General features: G+C 46.8%; 2 protein-coding genes across 2 annotated transcripts in view; one reads left to right on the top strand and one right to left on the bottom strand.

The window, feature by feature from the left end:
- LOC119433130 (phospholipase A-2-activating protein) overlaps positions 1-6000 on the bottom strand; it is a 71544-nt gene extending 65544 nt beyond the window's left edge. The window contains exon 1 of the mRNA XM_049659167.1: positions 5861-6000. The gene's annotated coding sequence lies outside the window, so the exon portion shown is untranslated. The remainder of the gene's footprint in view (positions 1-5860) is intronic.
- Positions 1-22782, top strand: part of LOC119432678 (uncharacterized) — a 43143-nt gene extending 20361 nt beyond the window's left edge. The window contains exons 4-9 of the mRNA XM_049658350.1: positions 5696-6010; positions 8559-9251; positions 11309-11535; positions 13073-13403; positions 17187-17456; positions 21908-22782. Coding sequence (XP_049514307.1) covers positions 5696-6010; positions 8559-9251; positions 11309-11535; positions 13073-13403; positions 17187-17456; positions 21908-22168 — 2097 coding nt within the window. The 3' untranslated portion in view covers positions 22169-22782. The remainder of the gene's footprint in view (positions 1-5695; positions 6011-8558; positions 9252-11308; positions 11536-13072; positions 13404-17186; positions 17457-21907) is intronic.
- The last annotated feature ends 765 nt before the right edge of the window (positions 22783-23547 follow it).

The following is a 23547-nucleotide window of genomic DNA, read 5'->3' on the forward strand; positions in this document are numbered from 1 at the left end:
AGAGGAGGAGTTTGCGCTACCTTTGAAAAATACAGGGACCTTAGTTAAGAGAAGACCAATATTTGTATTGGAACAGGGTTCACAGAAATAGCTTCGCTGTAAAACAAACAAACAAACAGACAGACAAACGAATAGACATACTGACAAACCAACGAAAAACAAACCAGCAACTAAAGAAAGAAACAAACCAACAACCAAACAAACAAAAAATCTGCAGAACCCATCTCACGATGACTATCAACAGTAATGCGTTAGCATTGAATCAATATAGCTACACGAAGTATTGCCACCGTCGAAACGAGTTATGTATGAGGCATGCACTGCAGCGGGACTCCTCTTTCGCGTTTCCCTAAGAACACTCGGCGCCATCAAGCGTCGCCACCACGAAGCTCGCGCGTGGCCTCCGAAATGCGTGGCGCGCCGGTGCGTGGCGAACGCTGAGATATACACGCCACGCGTCAACCGGGCTCCTCTCTCGCGCTTCTTTCTGGACACGCCGCGCCATCTGGTGGCACTGCTGAGAAGTCCGCGCGTGGCCTCGGAGACTAGAGGGGTAGTTCGCCGGTGCCTGCGAAAGCTGAAAATTCTTCCCTCGCTTGGCAGCACGCTCAGTGGCACATACGCAGTTACCCAAGCTGGCGAGGTGATCATTGAAGGGCGGGACACACGCAGTGCATTCATGGCGCAGCTCGCTACAGAGTTGGCGAGAAAGGCGTTAATTATTGAAAAGCGGCACCTACACACTGCGTTTGTGGCACAGCCTGTTAATGCGCCGGTTTGCTGTCCTTGTCCTAGGAACCTTTGTGATGTTGGTTCGATTCCGCTCAGCATCGGAGAAGGCGGAGACAGAAGAACGAATGAACGAAAGAAAAAGCAAGCAAACAAACAAACTGACACAGTAACGAACAAAAACAAAACAACAAAAAATCAAGCAATCGAACGAACGAACGAACGAACAAACGAATGAAGTTAGCAATGCTAAAATGTTTAAGCACGGTATCTGAAGCACGGTATCATCGTGCTAGCAGCATGGAGCTGCTAGCACGATGCATGCACTGCAACACATTCGCGAGGGATGTTCATCCCCGTACCTGGCAATTTCGCACGTGGAATGCCTTCGATTTCTCAGAGACGATAATTTAAATGCATATTATGCATTTGCCTATGCGAAATTTGATGTGCCTTTCCGATGTCTTACTTCTGCGTCAAGCCGTAAAAAAGTGTTTTATTATCTCCTGGTGCGCGGCCCGACAAGCTTTGTGCGCATTTGCACGTATACGTGTATCAGTACCATATATCAACAGTTGCACATGCTTAAAGAAAATATAACATCGCGCTCAGCCTTCGCAGATAACCTTATAATTTAAGGGCATACACTGGACATGTGTACTAGAAAAGAAAACCGGTATTCTGTGCCCCGAATGATCTTATTTGATTACAGAGCAGGTCGGGTGGTCTGAGTAACCTTGACCGAGCTCCAGCGCGGCCGTTGAATAACAGAACCGATTAGATGAGAAAGGAGACAGGCGTTGCAGCGGAAGTCTAGATTCTGGAGTAACGACGAACTTAAGAATTTACAACTGTAGCGTGGAGGGTTTTACAATAATAGGAGAACACCAAGAATGCTTCTTTGTTCCTCGCTCTGTTTCATTCAGGCGAAGATTATGACGTTTGTAAAAGAGTAACCATGCAGGTAGCGCCGAGCAGTGGAGACAAAGGCAGCAAGGAGGCATCCAACCGGCTTCTGAAGTTCCAGATCACGGCTCCACCGGCTGCCCCGGCAACAAGTCGATGCACCGCAGGGCATGGTCGCTGCGACTGCCGGAGCAAAAAGGGCAGGAACCAGGTGGTTGATCACGTGGCTCCGTTGCGTAACCCTGTAATGCCGAACGTGTATATATCATTTTCAAGCGAATAGCTTTCTTTGGGCTCTTTCGACCGTTTACGTGGTGGATGCCGGTTTGCGGTGGTCGGACTTTCACCGCCGATACAAAGCGATATACGCCCACTACACCCGCCGGGGTGGCTCAGTCAGCTAAGGCGTTGCGTTGCTGAGCACAAGATAGCGGAATTGAATCCCGGCCGCGGCGGCCGCATTTCAATGGAGGCGAAATGCAAAAACGCCCGTGTGCTTGCGTTGTAGTGCACGTTAAAGAACCCCAGGTGGTCGAAATTATTCCGGAGCCCTCCACTACGGCGTGCCTCATAATCGGAACTGGTTTTGGCACGTAAAACCCCAGAAAGAAGATATACGCCCACTATTATAGCTTCTTGAGACGCACGTGCTTTCGCGTCAGAGTGTTTTGGGGCGTCTGAAGGTTTAGGTGCTGTGGTGGAGTCCTCGGGAAAGGACAGACCTCCTCACCCGCCACCCTCCCCCTTTGTGGAGGCTGCACGATAGGAGGATCGTAGCAGCCTTCCACGCCGGAACTTGCGAAGTTGGAGACAGCAGGCATTATCACAAGTTGGATTACATGTAGAACCACCTATAGTACCGCTACAGACACGCCTGGCTCTGTTCTCTAGGAAAATATCGTAACTACAACAAGTACACGCCTCCAAGCCCGTCGTTCCTTCAATAAAGCGAATAGCTTCCCAGATGCGTTTGGTTATTCGCTTAATGCAACATTGATCGTCGATGATTTCTACACAATTCTTGCTACACTGAGAGTAACACCTCAAAACTTTTATTTCAGCGCAAGAATAAACGGACAGCTTATAGAGCGTTTTAGTGCGTGAGCATTCTTTCGCGAGTACCCCAGCCCCGTCACGCGAAAGGTGTAATGACTTGTATCTGCACAAAGATGCGTAATTTGCGAAGTTAGCACATCTATTCTTTATAATAGCGTAAATTTAGATAATTGGTAGTTTTATAAGCGATAAGGAACAATCAAACCAAAATTTAAAGAAAGTACCCGTAGAGCTACATACGGTTCTATAGAAAATGCATGGGAAAGCTTATAGTACGGGTGGGCCAACTTGAAATTTGGAGTTAGAACGCAGGCGAGAGCTTGCGCGGACATGCGAGAGCATCAGTGAGGGTGACATCGCCTGATGCTCTCTCTCCTCACTGATGCACTCTCCCCTCACGCAACGCCTTACGCGTTAATTACTGCGGCACCTGGTGTTACCGCTCTGCTCCACCGAGGCGCGCTCGTGCCCGGCGTTCAGGCTCAATTGGTGCGATCGCTTTGAAGGGACCAGATGCGGCGAGAAAATCTGACGAGTGTCTGGTAAAGCCTAAGCATTATTTGCCACCGGAAAGGCCATGGGTAGACGCGCATAAGCCAGGAAAAGCAAGTAAGCAAAAGTAAGCAAAAGCGAAGTCACAGCCGAACCAAACAATGCTTACGCATTAGTAGACAATTATCAGAATTTCTGCAGCTTTTTGACAAGCTGGCGCGAGTTTTCAGCTGAGGATAGTTAGCAAACCAATGATTAACAAACAATTACTATAACAACTAAGCGTTTACTCCTATAACAGTTTATTTTCTGTACGAATGTGCGCCCCGTAAACAGTAATAAGCGCCAAGAAGTTGTTCTGGTTTCCCTTGATAGGGAACTGTGTTTGAGCTTAACAGGGGTAATAATTTCACTACGTAACCACAGTTGGAGCAGCAGCCGTCTCGTTTACAGTAAAACTTCACTATAATGAAGGTTTCAGTTGAACGAAGTCGTCGAAAGTTTCCCGCGTGCCTTATAAAAAAAGATAAAAAAAAGAAAAAAAAAGAAATCGCGCAGGAACTCCTCTGGGAGTTGTACAAGCATGCGTAAGCATTGGGCCTCTTGCTTATCTACACGCATCCCGGTGTCATTATCGATGTTATGAAACTTAATCCGGCCAGTATAAACCCTTATCAACTCTCATTGGTCGTTATCACCCTTATCGAACACGAGCAGACCCTTATCAACCCTTATCGGTGCTTATTAAACTTATCAGAATTGATCCGACCATCATAAACCCTTATCGCTCTTTAGCACCTGATCCATCCGCGTCGAACCATTATAAACAGTGATGAAACCCATATAACCCCCCCCCCCCCTTTCCCCCATCACTCTTTATACTTGTCAACACATTGACTGATTATCTGTCAGTGTTGCACGCCGCGAAGTGCATGAGCCCTTAAACATCGGTGGCATTTCGGTTGTTGGAGCACCGCCCCAACGGAAGGCGCATCCCGCGACCACCGAAACGCCTTGGGGATGTGGCGTGTTTGGCATTAAAGTTTCCAAAGTCGTAATTCTCCTGACGTCTACAATGCTCCAAGTCCGCTTGGTGCTAGAGATGGCTTTTATTTAGGGAACCAACACGCAAGCGCTGTCTTGCATGTAGGCTCCCAACTTTTATTCAACCATCATCAAACTGTTCTCTGTTCACATACGGTTTCAATATATTCACCTTTCGGATGCCGGTACTTGCAGCCTGCATTCGGAGCCAGAGTAGTTTTAGGAATACGACATGCATGGTACCGTAGTAAACCCGAGTACAGTAACTGGGTTTACAAACGACATGTGGCTACATAGTTCAACACTAGCGAACAGTGATTGTGTTCAAGTGCAGATGCCAACTACTTCGCCGTGGGCGTAGAGTTGTTATAGTATAGCGTGAGTGGAAAATCTGTAGAAGTGTGTGGAAAAGTCATGGCTGTCTTTTTTTTTTTTTTTTAGAGCACCGCGTCGATGGACGCTATGAAAGATGACTCAAAAAAGCGATCGTCTTACGCGAAGGAAGGACGGGCGCTCAGACAGTTATCTCGTTGGGTAACCATAGAAATGCTTACGCATCTAAAAGAAAAAGCTCGGTAAGAGGCAAGTTTCAGTTCTACCAAATTCACGACACTTCGCAACGTGTATGTGTTTAACCTGCTTGATTTATGACGTTGTCCGGAGGTAATACGACTAACTGACACAAGAATCTCTTACAACCGCTGTGCCAGAATAGGTGTGAAGCTCAAAATATGTAGTCACTTCCCAAGTAACACAGTGAAAGCATCAGCACAGAAAAGAAAAAAAAAAAGCTATTTTTTTTTGCTAAAGCGCGCAGGAACGCACACGTGGCCATAACCAAACCTCCAGACCGGGTCGCTGCAGTTACAGCCACCTCCGAAGTCAGGGGCCCCTTCCCGCTTGCGAGCATGGAGCTTAATTGTTTGGGTGCCGCCATCTTGGGCCTCTTAACGCTGCCGTTTTCTACCTGTAACAACCAAATGGGCACTGCTACAGCCTATTTGTACGCGCGAAAATCGTCGTACGGATGCAATTAACGAGGAACGTTGGGCTAGTTGGTGGTGACGTAGTTGCTGTGACATAGTTACTAGCGCGAACAACACTAACGGAAGAAAGGTGGGACAGGACAGACCGCTAGACTTAACTGACCAGATTTATTCGGAAAAAGAAAACATGCAAAGAGGCCACCGTATGCTTAAATAGATGCGCAGACAAACGCATAAACGAACGTGCCATGGACGTAGGAGGCAACCAAAATGCGCAACGAAGCCGATAAGCGCGTTCCGTGTTTCATGGAACGGATGCGTTCCGTGTTTCATGGTCACGATGTAATTTGATGTCACTTTGCACATAACTTATGAAATTGTTCGTGTCCTAAGATGGCGGCGCTCACTAATTCCAAATAAAATCGTCCGCAGACGTGCTCCACAGTTAAGGGACCAGCTCCTCGGTTGCTTATCGCACGCAGAGGCCTGCCAGGAAGGCGCACGTCGACGGCCATCACGTGTCTAAGTCTCGGTCGGGCAGTCGTCACCGTCACCGGTCCGCCTCGTCAGCCGTCGGCCGACGTGAGACGCGCAGAGACGAGTGCCCGGTGATTCAAAAACGCCCGGATGGCGGGCCCATTACTCACCGGCGTCAGAGGCACCACCACTACAGGCACCAGCGCCGGCTACGCGACGGTGACTTCAGCGATGGCGCTGCCCAACCTGCGTCCGCGGCTCCCCAGATACACAGACGCTGCTGCCGGAGCCCAGCCGCCAGCGACTCCTGCTGTTTCAGGGTGAGTAAGCGGCGTGACAAGCCTGTGTCACTAGAGTGTTATCCGGTCCGGTATTTCCGTCTGCGAAAGGCCAGAACACCGGATGTCGAGTCACTGTGTATGGCTCCCATAAAGGGAGTCACAAAAGCTCCACTAAAAGAAGCCATATACTGTATATGTGGCTCCCCTAAAGAGAATGAAAAGCTCTAAAGGGAGCTCCCATTAAGGGGGCCATATCAACACCACCGCGTAGGATGGATCACTGGTGGACCATTAGAGTTACAGAATGGATACCAAGAGAAGCGAACCGCAGTCGTGGATGGCAGAAAACTAGGTGGGGTGATGAAGTTAAGGAAATCTGCCGGCGTAAGTTGAAATCAGCTAGCGCAAGACGGGAGTAATTGGAGATCGCAGGGAGAGGCCTTCGTCCCGCAGTGGACATTAACATAGGCTGACAATGATGATGATGATCAACACCACCTAGATATAGCACAAGGCCTGTTCATTCCGATCCATGACGTCATGCTACCTGGCCCGAAACTTCCACTGTCAAGCCTGGCTTGACGAAAGCGGTGACGTCAAAATTACCGCTGCTTACTCGGGAACATCCCCATTAGTTTCTATGGCAGTCGGGTCAGGCGGCATGACGTCATGGATCGGAGTGGACAGGCCTTATACAGTGACTTTAATCGGATGGGACCAGCGCTGGCTTCTCGTGACGCTTTGTTCAACCACAGTGTGTTCGTAATATTTTCTTCTTGCATGAGTGTTCTCGCTGAAAGAGAGGAAAGAAAAATGGAATGCCGACGTCTTCTCACGAGTGACGAAGTATATAACATGATCGCTGAAATTTTAGTTATGTGTACTCCAATTGAACTCAGTGTCAGGAAGCGGCGTCACTAGCACTCCGCGTGTCATCTATTCCGTAAACGGTAATGGTTCATTCAGATGCTACAAGTCTATTATCGTAAAGCTACAATGAGCTGGTGCCAGGGTGAGGCATGTATTCAGTGCGACTCGCTAGTTCGAAAGCAAGGCCACTGTCTGATATATTGCGGACGTAGTTACAGACGCTAATGTGGTTGCCACTTAGCGCAGTGTCGGTTTGATCGAGTTAGTACTAGCACGAGCAATAAAACTGGAGGATCAATGTGCTGTCTTCGAGCTAAATTGAGACACAGTTGTCTCGTTGCGAGCTGTAATTTTGAAGTTATGTTTCGTGCTGCAGGGTGAGAAGGCACGAAAGGAGAGAAATAAATTCTAGGGTTTTCCTCGCTAAAACCACGATATGATTATGAGGGACGCCGTAGTGGGGGACTCCGGATTAATTTTGACCACCTTGGGTTCTTCAAAGAGTACACAATGCCCGACCGGTATACGGGCGTTTTTTTTTCATTTCGCCTCCATCGAAATGCGGGTGCCACGGCCGGGATTCAATCCCGCGACCTAGTGCTCAGCAGTGCAGCACCTTAGCTAACTGAGCCACCGCGGCGGGTCTCTAGATGTGTCAAGTGGCTCGTGACAAAGGTAACGTTAAAAAAATTGTCAACGTGGCGCCCTGAGGTCGGCAATCACACTTGTCGCCTTCGACAAGTTACCATACCTTATTTTCCGTCAATGAGAGGCACAACACGATGACGGACGAGTTGAGGCACTTTAATCAGAAACGCGTGATATTTAGGTACACTTCTGCGTGCTTTTCATTAAACCCATACTTTAGAATTGTGATCCTTCCTTTTTGTATGTTTTGGTTTCACTATTGTTGTACCATGCAAAGGTATGAACATTTGGACACTTATGCTCCACCATACAACGGTATGAACATTTGCAGATTCTGACTTCGTTACAAGGAAAACTTCGCTAATAAGTAATTGCAATTAATAAGTCAACACAACTTCAAGCATGTCTGCAGAAAGCTTTAGCTTGTCTATAAACGCATTAAACTTCGCGAAATACCGAAGACGCGCACGGCAGGTGATGGTGATGATGATGGTAATTTTTATTGGCATTTCACTTGAAATAGGGCTGCGACAAATAGTCACTTAGCCTGCTTGATCTAATCAGGTTTTACTACATCTAACTCAATCTAGCATTTGGTTTATCTATCTCTTTTTGATCTTTTCTTTCTTCATTACAGCCTCTATCACTATATCTTAATGTAATGCCAAGATATTCACCCAGGAAGACCCGTAGGGGAAGTCCACCGTTCACAAGTGTTGGGATTCAAAGCGGATGGCAGCAGTCGAAATAAGCAGGAGACGTTTAGAGTATTGGTGGAAAACAAAGTAAGAAAGAAATTGATAGAACCGGGGTTGTTGCAGGCATAGGTAACTGTACAATATAGAGATAGAGGTTTTACTGAAGATAGAAAGAGCAAGAAGAGATAGGCAAGATGCTGAAGTGCTATTTATGTATATAATATGATTAGCTCAAGCAGGCTGGGTGACTATTTGTCGCCGCCACGTTTTGAAGAGAATGTCAGTAGACATCGTCATGATCATCATGAAAATCAATCTTTATCATCATCATTGCCTTGCGTCTAGATCAATAATACTTTCCTTCCTCTCAGGCATCAATGAAGCACGCCTCGGAAGGGGACCATCACTGCAGAATGGGTGCAGAAGAGGACGGTGAAGCACAAAATGGCGCCCAACAGTCCCGCGGCGAAAGAAAAAGCGGCAAAAAAGGAAAAGCACTCGGCGAGAACGGCGCCACGAATCAGGCAGACGGGAAGTGCGGGGACGTCTTCAGCCGGTACCGCTCCAACTACCGCTCGGTAGACACCGACAGTTCCTCTTCGTCATCGTCTTCCGAAAACGAATGTGGCGAAGATGTCGCTGTTACGAGGCGTAAGCACCAAGGTGACGGTTCCAGGACGTTCACCTACACGCAGACGCGGGAGTCGTCCTCGCCGCCCCGCAGCCGGAGAACAATCCGCGCTGGTAGCCGAGACAGGAGCCGTAGCCGAGACAGGAGCCGTAGCAGCTCCCAAAGGCGCTGCGCCGACGGGCCCGTTGAGTCCACGGTCGAGAAGCACGTCCTGGAGCTCAATTTTCCGTCTTCGCCGCTGATGCGCAGCATATCCAACCTCCTGAAGCTGCACTGTCCTTGTCAGGACAATGTAGAGAACAAGGACAAAGCCGAGGACGACGTCGACGACGAGGTCGACGGCGATGAAGAGTACAAGAATGAGGCCAGCGCTGAACGCTTCGTGCATCGCATGAAGCCGGGGCAGACTTGCGAGCTTCAAGGAGACAGTCAGGTCAGGAGCTTTAAAAAAATTGAGTTTTAACGTCCCAAATGTACACAGTGGGTTATGAGGGACGCCGTACTGGAGGGCTACGGATTATGTTCGACCACCCGATGTTCTTTGACGTACACCCAAAGCACTTCAGGGTTAAAGCAGCGCAAGAGTTGCGGCAACACAAGACAGAGAGAGACACAGGTCAGCGCCCGTCCCGTGTCTTTCTCTGTCTTGTGTTCAACCAAGTAGCCCAGTGTTAGACTCTAAACGAAAGCACTGTACGCGAGCGTTTTTGCATTCCGCGTCACCATCGTAATACGGCTGCCGCCGAACGGGGTTCGAACCCGCCACCTTGTTCTCTTAGTCAGCAGCTTCGAGTTTGCCTTACAACGCCTCATTACCCGCAGTATAACAATGGCGTATTGTTGAGCGAGTTCGTTAGGCGTAATACTATCACCAGCATAAAGACAGAAAGCAAGAAAAAGAGGAAAAATAACAGTCGAGACTGGGTGTCGAAGTGAAAGCCATCGAAACCATGTGATGCTGACGTTGGGTTTACTTGTCAATGCCGGCAGCGCCACGCTGCTGCTCAACTGCTCCGGCATGCTTTTAATGTTGTGTCTTCCGATTCCAAGTCTTTCTCCATAGGCGGTAAGCGGACGTTATTGGGGGGCATAAACTAAATTTTGTTTTGTTTGCAGTGGGAAGGCAAAGTCCGTATCTAAACACGTTTGTGCTAGAAATGAACCTGAGGAGGCGTTCGAAACAACATGCGCAACCTTTTTTTTTTTCAAAGCTTTACAGGCCTACAGATTGTCTTCCACATGCCTGCGATTTCTAGTGTTATCCTTCTGAAGACCCTGAGACTTGCCTCCACATTGCCTCTCATGCGCGGTCGATGTTCCTGCAGTGCCAGCGATAATACTGTTTCACGACACCGGCAACCGTCATACAGGGGAGCGGGTATTCTGTAAGTGTTCTCCTAGTGGGCATGTTCATTTCTTCTGTTGAAGTGCTGATTGGCTAGGGGAGCCTCCTTCGCACGCATGCCCCAGCCTAGCCACTGAGAAATTCAGCAGCAGACGAAATGGACATGTCCACTAGGTAGGCAAATAATAACCCCCCCCCCCCCCCTTTTTTTTTTCAGGACGCCGCTATCATCATCAAAACTGAGCATACGGCACGTGCGTTGCACACTGTGGCGGAAAACCATTAGATCGTTCCAGCGCCCACACGTAATTGGTTGCCCGATGGTACAATCACGTGCAAAGCGAAGTTGAATCACTGTAGTAGAATCACTTCTCCTCACAAAGGGTCCTATTGCGGAGAAGCCAGCTTTCAAAAACGCTCTTGCTGTGAGCGGCGCGCGCACAGGTTAATGCGCGGACGCATTTTTAGGCACGTCAGAATTAAACAGAGATTAAAATAAATTAGCCTATCTCTTGCTGAAAGTCGCAGTCCATAAACATAGCCTGAATAGAAAAATCTGCAGGGCATACAGTTAGGCGTTTACTCCTGTAACAAGGAAGCATAGTGATGCTGGTTATTAAGGGGCTTCACCATTTCATCTAAAGTAAGGCATTTATCATCAACTTGTCAAAAGCAAAGAGGCATGCAATTAGCACATACTGTATTTATGCTTTTTGGTTACCTGTAAATACATGACAAATTGAAGACGTGACCTGCTTCAGCGGCGATCACCCCGCCTGTAGCATATACGCAGTGGTAAAGGTGATTTCACTTAGAGCTGGTCCCGGCGAGGGTGGTTCCACTGCGTTATCTTTTCTGGTGTAAACCATGGCACGAATTAGGCGTAGACAATGAAGAAAACGCGTGCACAAATAGACAGCGCTTTTGCAAGTACGTGATTTCTTCTGTGTCTGCGTCTAGCTCGCTTTACTGGTATTAACATCATATATTATCAAGTCGCCCTAACTCTCATGTTGCGTCCTTTATGGCTGGCGGGTCAAGAATATATTCTACGGTGCCCGAGAAAACGGTTTACTAGCCAGTTTCTCATGATGCCTTGAAGCAGTAAGCTGGAAGCGGAAATGAAGCTGTAATGCCTTTCGCAGGTGATTCTGGTCTCGTTGCCGGAGCCTCACAAGTTGACGGTGGAGCACGTGATCCGTAGTTCGAGCTCCCTCGTCGAGCAGGAGCGCTGCGTTTCACGGCACCGGGAAAAAGCGGAGCGTGGCTGCGCAGAACGCGATCGCAAGATTTATCACCACGACAAGAACGGCGCCCGGTGCGAAGAAGCCGTCGATGCTCCCCGCTTCCGTCGCAAGCACAGCTATGTCAGGTCAGCCCACACTGCTATTTCAGACGGTGTCCAAGCATGTCTGCAGAGTAGTTGAGCCAGAACAGGAGGTACACGAATGTCATACTAAACCCTCCAGTGAGAGACAGATATGATTTAGACAGAAGCTCGCCACAAGAATGTGTAAAAGCGAACGCCGTATTAGTAAGATGAGCGAAGTTTCACCAATCTCTCGACGACTTGTGTGCACTTTGAGATATCGTAATGGGCAGAGCGACGGCATTACCGCTTTGAAATTCATTCTTCAAAAGACGAAAGGTTGCCTCTGTTTGGATTAGGACGTGTACCAGGATATGGTCAGATCTCTGGCTTGGGGGACTGGCATTACTATGGCGTGTCTGGGAGGACTAGCATCACTAGGCCACCTATTTACAAGTACGACAATTCTTGAACTAACGTGACATCTTGGTTCATGTTCGTACAAATGTTTTTGAGAACCATTTATACTAGCCGCAACCTGCGACTAAACTGAGAATGAGCTTTGAAGAAATTTGGTCCCACTACACAATAATCGTAAAATGTTTTAACGAAGCATTACTTGTTTATGCTGCTGACAGCAATTTCTTTAGCGTAGAACTAGGTGCAAGGTAACAAAAGTATTCATAGTGTAATGTTGCTCTCCAACCTCGTGCGAGACGAGTGGTTTGTTGGATATGTTCTGCCCGCAGCCCTTGCTGACTTTTTCTTGTATAAGAGCCAAAGCCCTCAAGTGTGTCGTGAGGCCGTATTGACCATAGAGGTTTCGGCAACCACTTGGCTCATATTTAATCATTCAAAAATCGTAAACGTAGCAACATCCATAGATACTGGATTACGCAGACCTCACCTTGAAAATTTCCGAAGTGGACGATACCAGCAGATGCGCGAACGATGATGCGCATTCGCATAGAGAGAGGGAGAGATAAATAAATAAATAAATAAATAAATAAATAAATAAATAAATAAATAAATAAATAAATAAATAAATAAATAAATAAATAAATAAATAAATAAATAAATAAATAAATAAACACAATAGTTAGATAGATATAGATAGACGGAGAAACAAGAGTTGCTATTAGGGGTAACCATCTGCAAGTGGCTGGCTTACTCACGGAAAGCTATTCTACTGGATAGGTAACAAACTTGCACGTCAGCTACCCTGTAAACAAGCTTCTTTTGCTTCTTCGATCCGTTGTCCACTGTTAATTACGAACCTGCATTCAGCGTGCGGAACCCGCCGTGGTGGCGTAGTGCCTTTGGCATCGCGCTTCTAGGCCCGAGGTCGCGGAATCGAATCCCCGCCGTGGCAGCCGCATTTCGATGGGGGCGAAATGCAAAGTTGCCCGTGTACCGCACATTGGGTGCACTTTAAAGAACCCCAGGTGCTTCAAGTTAATTCAGAGTCCCCTACTACGACATGCCTCATTAACATATCGGCACGTAAAACCCGACAATTTCATTTTTTGTTAATCCAGCGTGCTCGAGACCACGTAACACTACGTCCTGCCCGAAACGCGTTGTGCTATTCTTCCTTCAGACACACTAGGCGACTCAAGGGGCCGAACGCGTGTCAAGACGACCCGGCGCCTCCGAAGGCTGTCAATCGGTGCTCGTCCTCCAGTAGCGACTCGAGCGAGGACGACGAGCCTGACTACCTGACCTGCAGCAAGGAAAAGGGCACGGAGGAAGTCGTGGTGCGGCCGGCCGTCAAGAGCTCGCGGCACAACCGAGGAGGAGGTCGCGAGGAAATCGCGGGCGGGGGTTCGAGCACGCAGCGGGAGCTCAGGTTGACCATACCCAAGGTCGCCGCCGGAGAGACCAGCCGGAAGAGGTCGTCGGGCCTGCGAAAGGAGAAGAGGTCCGGCAAGGCAAGATGACCTTCTTTTTAACCCTCAGAAGTGAAATTAGATTAGAATAAAATGGAGCGGATGCCCGTATGCACCGTAATGTATTGCGGGCCTGATTGAACATTGTGACGTCCTTGTCGACACGACGGCGTAACCGCTAAAGCTCGTATTGACACAGGCGCACAAGTAACAATATACGGGGTGTTCACTTTTAAGTTTTACGGAATTTATAGAAATCGCTAGTGGCAGGTAGCCAAATTCTTATCATTGAGCTGGGCTATTCGATGAGGCGGACATTAGTAGCACGATAAATCAAATTACATATTCAACTAATTAACGAAAATTCACTAACTAACTTCTTATTTAATTTGTTTTACGACACACATTGAAATTTACGCATTGTAGCCGGTGAGCTTGTCAGGCGTATCCACTAGGAGTGAATTTCCAGAATGACACCAGTTTGGAGATATGCGCGATCAAACTCGCCGTAAAAATGCACTGCGGTTCCAATTTACCAAAATGCTGTTTTATACATTGAAGCACAAAAGTAACTGGAATGCCCATGTATTTCGTCCCACACTTTGGGAAATAATATCTCGAAACTGGTGTCATACTGGAAGTCCACTTCAAGTGCATGCGTCTAGCAAACTCACCGGCTACAATTCGGAAATTGCAATATGTGTCGTAAAGTAATTAACTGAGAAGTCGATTAGTCAATTTTTGTTAATAAGCTGAATATGTGTTTCAATTTCTCGTGCTACTAATGTCTGCCTCTTCGAATAACCCAACTCAACGATAAGAATTATGCTACCTGCCACACGTGATTTTTTAAAATGCCGTAAAGCTTAACTTTGAACAACTGGTAGATGTATAGGGATAGGGGTGTGCGAATATTCGAAACTTTCTAATAACGAATCAAATAGTCACTATTCGTAAATACGAATACCTTTCGAATACCTTTCGAATATTTCAGAACGTCAACTCCGCCCAAATAAACATCAAATTGGAACAAAAGTACGGTAAATTATCATACCCGCGGTCACGGTATAGACATAAAACATGAGAACTTGCGAAGTGGAGCTGGCTACGTCTTTTAGGTAGCTGTACATTACAGGCTGTACAGCGATGAGTCGCACTCTCTGAAGAGCCCTGGGCATGCAAATAAACTTTCCTTCTAATGATCCATTTGTGCTTTTAATTAACAACGCTTCATAGTGTACTACGCAATGACAGAAACTTGGTAATTTTAAGAATACTGGGACGTGAACATCTTTTTATATTAATATTGATAAACGGTGTTCATTATTCGAAAGCTATCCGAAAAGTATTCGATATTAGATTCGATTCACTTCTGGCGCTATTCCATTCGTATTCGATGTGGTCTCAAAAGTCACTATTCCCTATGAATATCCCAAAAATAGATACCCAAAATTAGGATTTTGAATAATAACACCAATTAAGGAAAACAAAATGATTCCGAGGACTCATTAAAATGCAGGGTAAAGGTACGTGATGGTAACTGTCGAAATGGCAAGATGGCAACTGCCACGTGCCACCTGGTTATTTGGATCAATATTTCTTGACTCTTCATAATATACGCTCCATCCAAGGGCTCGAAAGGGGAACTAAAACTGAAAGCAAGCACAAGTGCAACGGTTAAACTAAGAAATTGGCAAAGGTGCTAGCTAGCCTAGGACCTTCTTTGGGCTTTTCACACCGATCGAAGGGATGCATGACGAGTCGCGCGAACCCGCGAAATCAGTAACTCTTCAGATTATGTGCGTATCGTTAGGAAATGAGGACGAAAAAGAAAGAAGAAATAAAAGACAGCCGTGTTTGCATTTCGTACAGACGATATTCAATTCTACAGTTCTGCGGCTGGGCTTCAGTGTGTCACTCATGTCGTTAGCCAAGTTCATATCGTTAGCCGAGCTATCGTTAGCCAAGTTCTTTAACGAAAAGAAAATTAGAAAACACAGTGGAAGACACAATTTCAAGACCTACGGTGTTCGGTCGTTGGATATCTCACAATTAAACACCCCAGATTTTATAATTGTATCTTGCACCATGCTTTCTAATCTTTTTTTACAGCGAAACTGTATACCTCTACCAGTGAAGGAAATTTTCGTGTCGGCGAAAGCAAAAAACGCCAGGCTATAAATTGAGTACAAATAGCATATCTCCTTTGAAATAAGGCATGCAGCATACATCTCAGCACTCGTTTGTAAAAGAAACAACCCCAAAACAAGCATCAAAACCACATGATGGATGATAAGGCGCGCGTGAACAGTGGGAACACCCTCCGACGCGTTCCGGTAAAGATTAGGTTTGGAGCTGCTTCGAAAGGGCTTGACGTCCTTCAAAACCCTCGTGAAAGCAGTGTCTCTGGTTTCACTCTTTGTAGAGCCACGTGTGTGAATTCAAGTAACGTCACAATGGGTAGTAGTTGTGGGTGTCGTGTACAACATTCCTTCGCCTGCGTGTGTTTCCCGGTAAAGATTACGATTGCGTAAGTGGAAAAGTACCCAACAGCTTAGAAATCACGTAGTGACGTCACCACGGTCTAGCAACTCATTCAGTTCCTTCCAGGCTACCAAGGGTAGACCACGGAAAGTAAAGACGCCAGAAGAACAGCGTGAATATAATGTTGTGAAGTAATAAAGGGTGTGGTTAAGTACATTTCACTTGTCTGTGGTTTCACTCTTTGTAGAGCCACGTGTGTGAATTCAAGTGACGTCACAATGGGTAATTGCGTGGGTGCCGTTTACAGCTTCGCTGTCCAAACATCTTCACAGCGTGGATTGGACCCACAGATTTTTTTAAATCTTTTTTAAACAGCTTGGCTTACGTTAGCTGAAACACACGGTATATGACGTTTACACCACGTGAGCTATTTACGCACGATATGTTGACGTAGTCTTCCCTTAAATGATATTGCATATACATACACATTAAAGAGGATTGGATGATCACACTATTCGTGTGAGTGTACATTCGGGAAGTGTCAGTGCCGCGAAAGTATGAATGAAAGCTAGGTGCCTTACGTTTTCTAGTTTGTTATTTCACTGGCGTCATCCATATCGCTGTAATAAATTAGTTAAAATTCTGATTTAAGTATGCGAAACAGCTCATAGCCTACGGTAGCATTTCAGATACGTGGGAGCTAACTTTCAGCTGTAGATAACTTAGAAAACAAGTGAATGAATAATTCATTGCCGCACTAATTAGGCTTTAGCTGAAATAACATTTAGTTTTTTGTACAAATGTATACTTATTGTCAAAAAGTATATACGAACTACGTTTCGAGCCGCCAGTCGCGCTGCAATTTTACCTGTATTCGTGGGATTCTTTAACGCTCGGAAAAACACTTTTATGTAGCACGTATGGAGTAACAGATGGCTGTATCGGGAGTTTTTCATGTTGCTCTACAATTTTATCACTTACACTTTTCATCTAATTATAATATTTGAGAAGTTGATTAATTAATTGTTACTTATTATGTAATTAGTCGGAATGCAAAAAAATAACCTCAGTATCTCCAAGTGACGGCTAACAACATTACCTTGGTTCTGTCCAGCTACGTACCATTTGCCTATTTTTAAATCTCGGTGCACGATAGCTGGGAGATATGGTGAAGGCGCGCTGAGTAGGCCGCATACTTCTGACAATAAGCTGTATTCTCCATGGCCAGAGCTACAGGCGAGCAAGTTTACTTTTTTTTCCTTGATGTGGTACTCAGTTTGGACGTTAACAGTAACCGCGCTAACGGTCGTTACAAGCCGGCGACACGCCGCCACCTTGCAGGCGTCGTCAGCAGACAGCGAGGCACACGGTGACAACCGCGGCGAAGGAGCGGGGGAGGACGACAGCACCCTGCGTATCGTGTTCACCGACTCCCGGTTGAACACCGAGCTGCGCTGTATACTGCAAGAGCGTTCGAACCCCAGTCGGGAAGGGAGGCCCGAGTCGAGCCGCACTGCGCAATCGCGGAGGCGCAGCGGTGGACCCTGCCCACGTGACACTCGGCGTCGGCAGCTGGACGCTCGGAAGGCCAGCGAAGACAACACCGATGCCGTGAGTCTGGCTGACAGGTCGTACGCACCTCTTCAAAGCGACGGTCGGGGCGTCAGAATGAGTTATAGTGATGCAAAACTATCGATAGAAAAGTTCCTTTAGATGGCTTGCACTGACGTCATTGTAGCCGCCATGTTGGTGCACCGACACGATGGTAAGCTGGGTCCGTAACGTCGCGTGAAAGCTTTCAATAAGATGGATTGGACTGAAGTGCTCGTAGTCGCCATGTTGGTGCACCAACACGGTGATAAGGTGGGTGCGTGACGTCGCGTGAAAGCTATCAATATCGCGCAACTGATGGTAAAGCAAACTATATATCGATAGCGCCAACCGAGAATATAGTAGACAATATAAGAGGGGTCAAGCGAAAGATATACGAAGCCACTCTTTGAAGTACTTGTACTTTAAATAGTTACCTTGTATCAGTACTTGTGCACGTTTCAGAAACAACCGTACCAGTAGAATGTAAAGTCCCTATATAAGAAAAGTACCGCTCTTTCCTCCGCCGCCTCCTCTCCTAAAGCGCTTGCTTTTTCTTTACTTTTTGCTTGCGAAAGCCAAGTCGACGGTGACGCACCTAGAAAGTCCACGTTGAAGCTTTCAGGCCGGGCGCGCGCCGCCGCCGCCGCCGGCGACTGCGGCTGCGCAGAGGACTTTCAACATGGCTCTGAGGCGGAAAAAAAGAAAATATAAAGAAGTGAGAAGCGCGCGCTATCATCGCCCAATAGGAGATACAGGATAACACAGGAGAGAGCGAAGCGGCATTTGTCAAAGGATGGCGGTACTTTTCTTATATAGGGATTTTAGTAGAATGCGCGTTCGTAGCCACCTTGCGGACTTCAGGGCAAGAAATATGACATGCTCGCGTGTTTCCACCAAAACATGTTTGGGTGACATGATTCAGCTACACTTGTAACTGTTCGGTTAGAGCAAAAAAAAAAAAAAAAAAGAAAACACGTTATAAGTGTGTATAACTGCGGTGCAATTTAAATTTTGATGCATTTGGAAATTTGCAAATAACGAAACAAAATAAATCTGTTGCTCTGGCGTAACGATGGTTAGTATTGAGTGAATGTAGCGGGAGCTATATTTGGCGTTTGCCCGGTGTATAATAATTTATTTCAATCTCTGCCTCCAATCTCTATATGCCTCCAACACCTGCATGTGACTGTTAGTGCGTATTTTCCGAGAGAAAATATACGAAAAAAATTATGCACGAGGCAGTCGTCCAACACTTCGCTCCGTTTACAATGTGCTGCACGAGACAGATTGTCCGCGCCAGCCAATACATTGCGAAATAAAAACACGTATAGAGGTGCACTCAAATTTCGCAGGTAGGGAATATCGTAATCGACGGTAAAAAATTTTTGTTTTAGCTCCACCAAATTTTTAAAATCTCACCTGTGACAGATAGCACAGGCGAACATTACTTCCACCAGCAATCAAATGCGTAATGAACTAATTAAGAAAGTTCACTAACTAAAGTTTTACTAATTCATTTACAGCACGCATTGCAATTTACGAATTGGAGCTAGTGCATTTGCAAGGGGTACAGAGTTGGAACGAATCCCGAGGAATGGCGCTGGTTCCGAGATATCCGCCGTCAATCTTTCGGTAAAAATGGACTGTTGCTCCACTGAGACTTTAAAAAAACGCTGTTTTATGCATTGAACCTCAAAAGTAACTAGAACGCCAATGCATTTCACCGCCCACCTTTAAAATTAATTTCTCGACACTCACATCACTCTGAGAATTCGTTCCAAGTGTATACGCCTTGTGAACTAACTGGCTTGAATTCGTAGATTGCAGTATGTGGCTTAAAGTAATTATTGAAATAGTTAACAAGTGCATTTGTGTTAATTAGTCCATTATGAATTTTGATTTCTTGCAGAAGTAATGTCTGCCTCATCAAATAATTAGGTTCAAGGGTTATAACTGTGCTATCTGCCACTGTCGATGCTTAAAAATTTGCTGCTGCAAACAATAATAATAAAAAGTGAAGAAATACACTTTGCATAGTATTCTCGTCAGGTTTCATTCACTTACATGTGCCTAAGGTATAGTTTTAGCTCAATTCATGCATTCAAATTATAATCAAATATTGTACAACAGGAGAAAAAAATTATCTTCATTTTTCTTTGTGTTAGATTTGTTGCGTTCACGATCGGTGACCTTACGCCTCAACTCTCTAAGAGGCTTGAGACGCTTCATCCAGCACTCCACCCACGTGTATATTTTGTTGGAAAACTTACAGCCACTTCAAGTTTAGTGTATCTCATTAGCGTCATAAACAACGACGGTATAGGAACCCGCTACTCGACGAATTACTGACGCCGGCAGGACTAAATGCCGAAACTCTGTAGTTCAGCTTTTGTTCACGATAACACAATAAGTGAATATTAATGAATTTTGGAGCAAGGGCTCAATCTGATGTGTCCAATAATGCATGCGACATGCTTTAAACATTTTTATGTTCACTGTTGTCTCTGATCTTGAAACGTCATCATATCGCGCGCAGTTGTACCGTTGTGCACAAATGAAACGCAATGAAATTGCTAAGCAAAATAGAGTTCCCGAGATTTTGCATGAGTAATCTTGCGTGATTTTGCATGATTTTGCATGAGTCGCCGTCAACGGGCGACATAGTTCCTGGAACTGTGATAAGACAGAATTAGCTCTGTGCCATAAATGCTCCCACTTTGTAGACACCGATGCGTACAGCGTTAGTCGGGAGAAATCTGCGCAGAGTAATCGCTGGTCGTGTCGCCGGTTTCTGGCCAGCCAGAAAATATCGCTTGTCGCCCGGAAGTCAGCGCGACGACTTCCGCTGGGGACAGCGATTGCACAACAACATGGCAGCAATCAGTCTGCCCGCTTCGATCTGAATTCGCTCTTGCAACTTGCTCTCTGCTGTGACAGCAAAAAATAAATAGTACAATCAGTCATCGCTTCACCTCATCGCTAGCTGAAGACTGAGTATCGGCGCTCTCTTGTCGTTATTATTGAGATCGGTTGTTTTGTTTTGACGCTGTTAGGCCTGAGACGCCACCGAGAGCCGAGAAACTGTTTTAAGTTTTACTCAACAGATGGCGCCACGGAACCTTACGCTGGCGGCATGGGACGGATTTTCACTGGGGATGATAGCATATTTTAGCTAGGTCTAGATAAAACATTGACCTTTGATAAAATTGAGATTTCTTTACGCGCGCAAGATAACATTTATTCGCACAACAATGTAAATCCGTCGCTACTCTTTTTCGCGATGTCGCGTTCATGTGGTTGCTCCACGCCGCAAATGTATTCCCGAAAGTGCACGTCGGAGAAGCTGCCCTGGTATAACTGCTACCGGGCAGGTACACCTACGGCATTCGGCCGGGCGGCCAGGCCCAAAATAACACCGACACAAGAACGGGAACACTGCGCGTCGTTTATTCAGTGACAGCCTTTTACAGCGAAAGCTGTATATGGCTTGGGGAAACGAAAAACCGTTCGCCACATGTTTCGATAAACGTCTCCATTGGCTGCGCCGTCAGTTACGTCGTTCTCTACGTCGCACCCAAGGGCGCGCGCAATTGGCAGCGCCATTAGTGACGTCGTTCTCTGCGTCCTACCTGCTCAGCCCGCAACGCCGCCTCCTCGGCTCGCCGTTGTCGCACGCGTTCGATATCTCTAGTTAGCTCGGCGTCGTAGTTAGCAGCATCCGCCCGCCATTGGCGCTTGCGTACCACTTTGCGATTTCAACGTGGACGTTTCGTCGCAGCCGAAGCCAAAGTGCCACTCGAGAAACTCCAGCCGAAAGCGGGCGTTGGCCCCGGCGAACGCGCTCCCGCCATTGCCACGTTGACGCTGCTCTGCCCGCAACGCCGCCTCCTCGGCTCGCTGTTGTCGCATGCGTTCGATATCTCGAGTTAGCTCGGCGTCGTGGTTAGCAGCATCCGCCCACCATTGGCGCTTGCGTTCCACTAGAAACACAAACATGTAACCAATAATTGAGAAACGCTTCAATACAGCGTCGGGATTAACCCACTGCTAAACACCGGGGCCGCACCTTTCAGCTTCGCTGGTTAACCATCTGTACGGAGTGCTTGGGCGGTGTTTTTTAAAGCCGTTATCAAGCAGCTGTGGTACGTGTGATGACGTCAGCCTGACGTCACGGCAAACGCGGTTTTCTGCGCTCATTATCACTTTCACTTTGCAGCAGGAATACTGCCAGCATCGCGAGATTTCGCATGACTCGGCACCGACATCACTCCATGCACACAGCTAAGTACAGTGTGAGGAACGGCATCATCCGTAGATGCTGACACGTACGGTGCCGAGTCATGCGAGATATTGCAAAACTGATAGCATCAGAGAAAATTATGGACCGATAAGACTGCCCCCTGGTTTCGCGAAACAGCCTCAACCAACACTGTAACGCATGCCCATTAACCCAGCTGGCTTTCGTGCAGGACAGTGCGAGGGAAATCGCCATCCGGAGGCAGCACTGCGGCTGCGCTCCGATGACCCAGCGTCAGCGCGCCCGTCACGGTGCGGAAGACCCGGACGTCGTGTCCAGCAGCTATTACTCGTCCACGCACGAGTCCAGCGTGGCCCTGAACGAGGCGACGAAGGCCGGCAGCGCGTGCACGCTGTGCCACACCATCCGCGCCATGGGCGCCAAGGAACGCCCCTGGCGGCCACACTGGCAGCGAAGCAAACACGCCCACTGATGACGTCGGTTTGAGGGGCCGTTAGCAGCTTGGCAGCGCGTATGAGATGGGGCGTTCGCGTTTCGTTGAACGGACTTGTTCAACGGAATGTGCTCGAGCGATGGGTCTGTAATGGCGCCCGTAGAAGCCTGCGCTTGCGCCGAATTAAACGAAATGTAACAGGCTCCAGAGGCTTGGCACGTTAGTGGACTCTGAAGTCGCAAGTAAGGGTAAAGAAGATAAAGTAAGTTTTGAGGATGTAGCAAAGTATAAGCTGAGTGGTATTTCTACGAATGAATGTTGGGCATAACGCCGTGCAATTGATCTAAGCTAAATGACACTTTGTTACTAAGACATATGGAACGATTACGACTACGTAATGTCCGTGGTGGTTCGGAATGATACCATGCGATGAAGATGTATAGTGATGTGACACGTAATTTGCGTACCATATCTTCAGTGTTCGCTTTTAGCGCTCATGTGTGAGAAAGTACAAGGTCGGTAATGTGACTACGTTGGCAACTAATTCTAGACATTTACCTGAGGCTACATTTACATTGCATAAGTTCATCTCTTTTGCTTGATTTTGTTGCCTCGGCTCTTGAACAGATTCGCAAGAATGTCTACGCTACGATCAAAAAACTTAATTATTGAACCTCCACTGTCTACTTGCTTAATCTTATCGTTCTGTTTCTTCCCTTTCCTTCTCTTGTTAGACTTAAAATCCACCCTGGAAAAAAATAAATAATTTCTGCAGCCAATGTTCTCTCTTTCTTGTTGCTTGATATACATAATTTTTTTTCTCGTGCGAGTTGGACTTTCTCCATTTCGTGGCCTTAATTCCTACTTACTACGATAGTAATTAAATATCGCTGCTTTAAATAAATGACCCTTTAAAAGGACACTAAAAGGAAAAAAAAAACACTAGATCCTCTCAAAGCGATGAAGTAATGTATCTTTGAAATACTTTTAAGCTTTTAAACATTTAAAGTGTCTTGTACAGGCGGCATCGACCGCCGTTCTACATGACCCTTATTTCGCTCTTGTGTCTTATCCGACTTGCCTATCCTCCTAACACGGTAAGAGTGCCTCGTTTTTGGTATCTGAGCAGAGTAATTTAGTAATGCATGTCAGCCTATTTTTCACTTCGGTATCCCTTTAAACTATTTCCGCGTACTCTTTCCGATTCTTGGTCGCTTCTTCAAAGTGGCCACGTTCGACAGCTTGAGCTCGTCAACGGGCGGACGTTCTGAGCGATGTGTAGGCAAGGTTGCAAGTGAGTTATCTGCCTTAGATGTCCGAAATTATCGAAAATTATTGCACTGCGACTGTTAGAGCCATTTTTAGGATGCCGAGGTGCGCTGCGGAGGAAGTACGTGCCGACCACCTTCAAGCTAGAA

Source organism: Dermacentor silvarum, chromosome 11 (genome assembly GCF_013339745.2).
Source record: "Dermacentor silvarum isolate Dsil-2018 chromosome 11, BIME_Dsil_1.4, whole genome shotgun sequence".
Lineage (NCBI taxonomy): Eukaryota > Metazoa > Arthropoda > Arachnida > Ixodida > Ixodidae > Dermacentor > Dermacentor silvarum.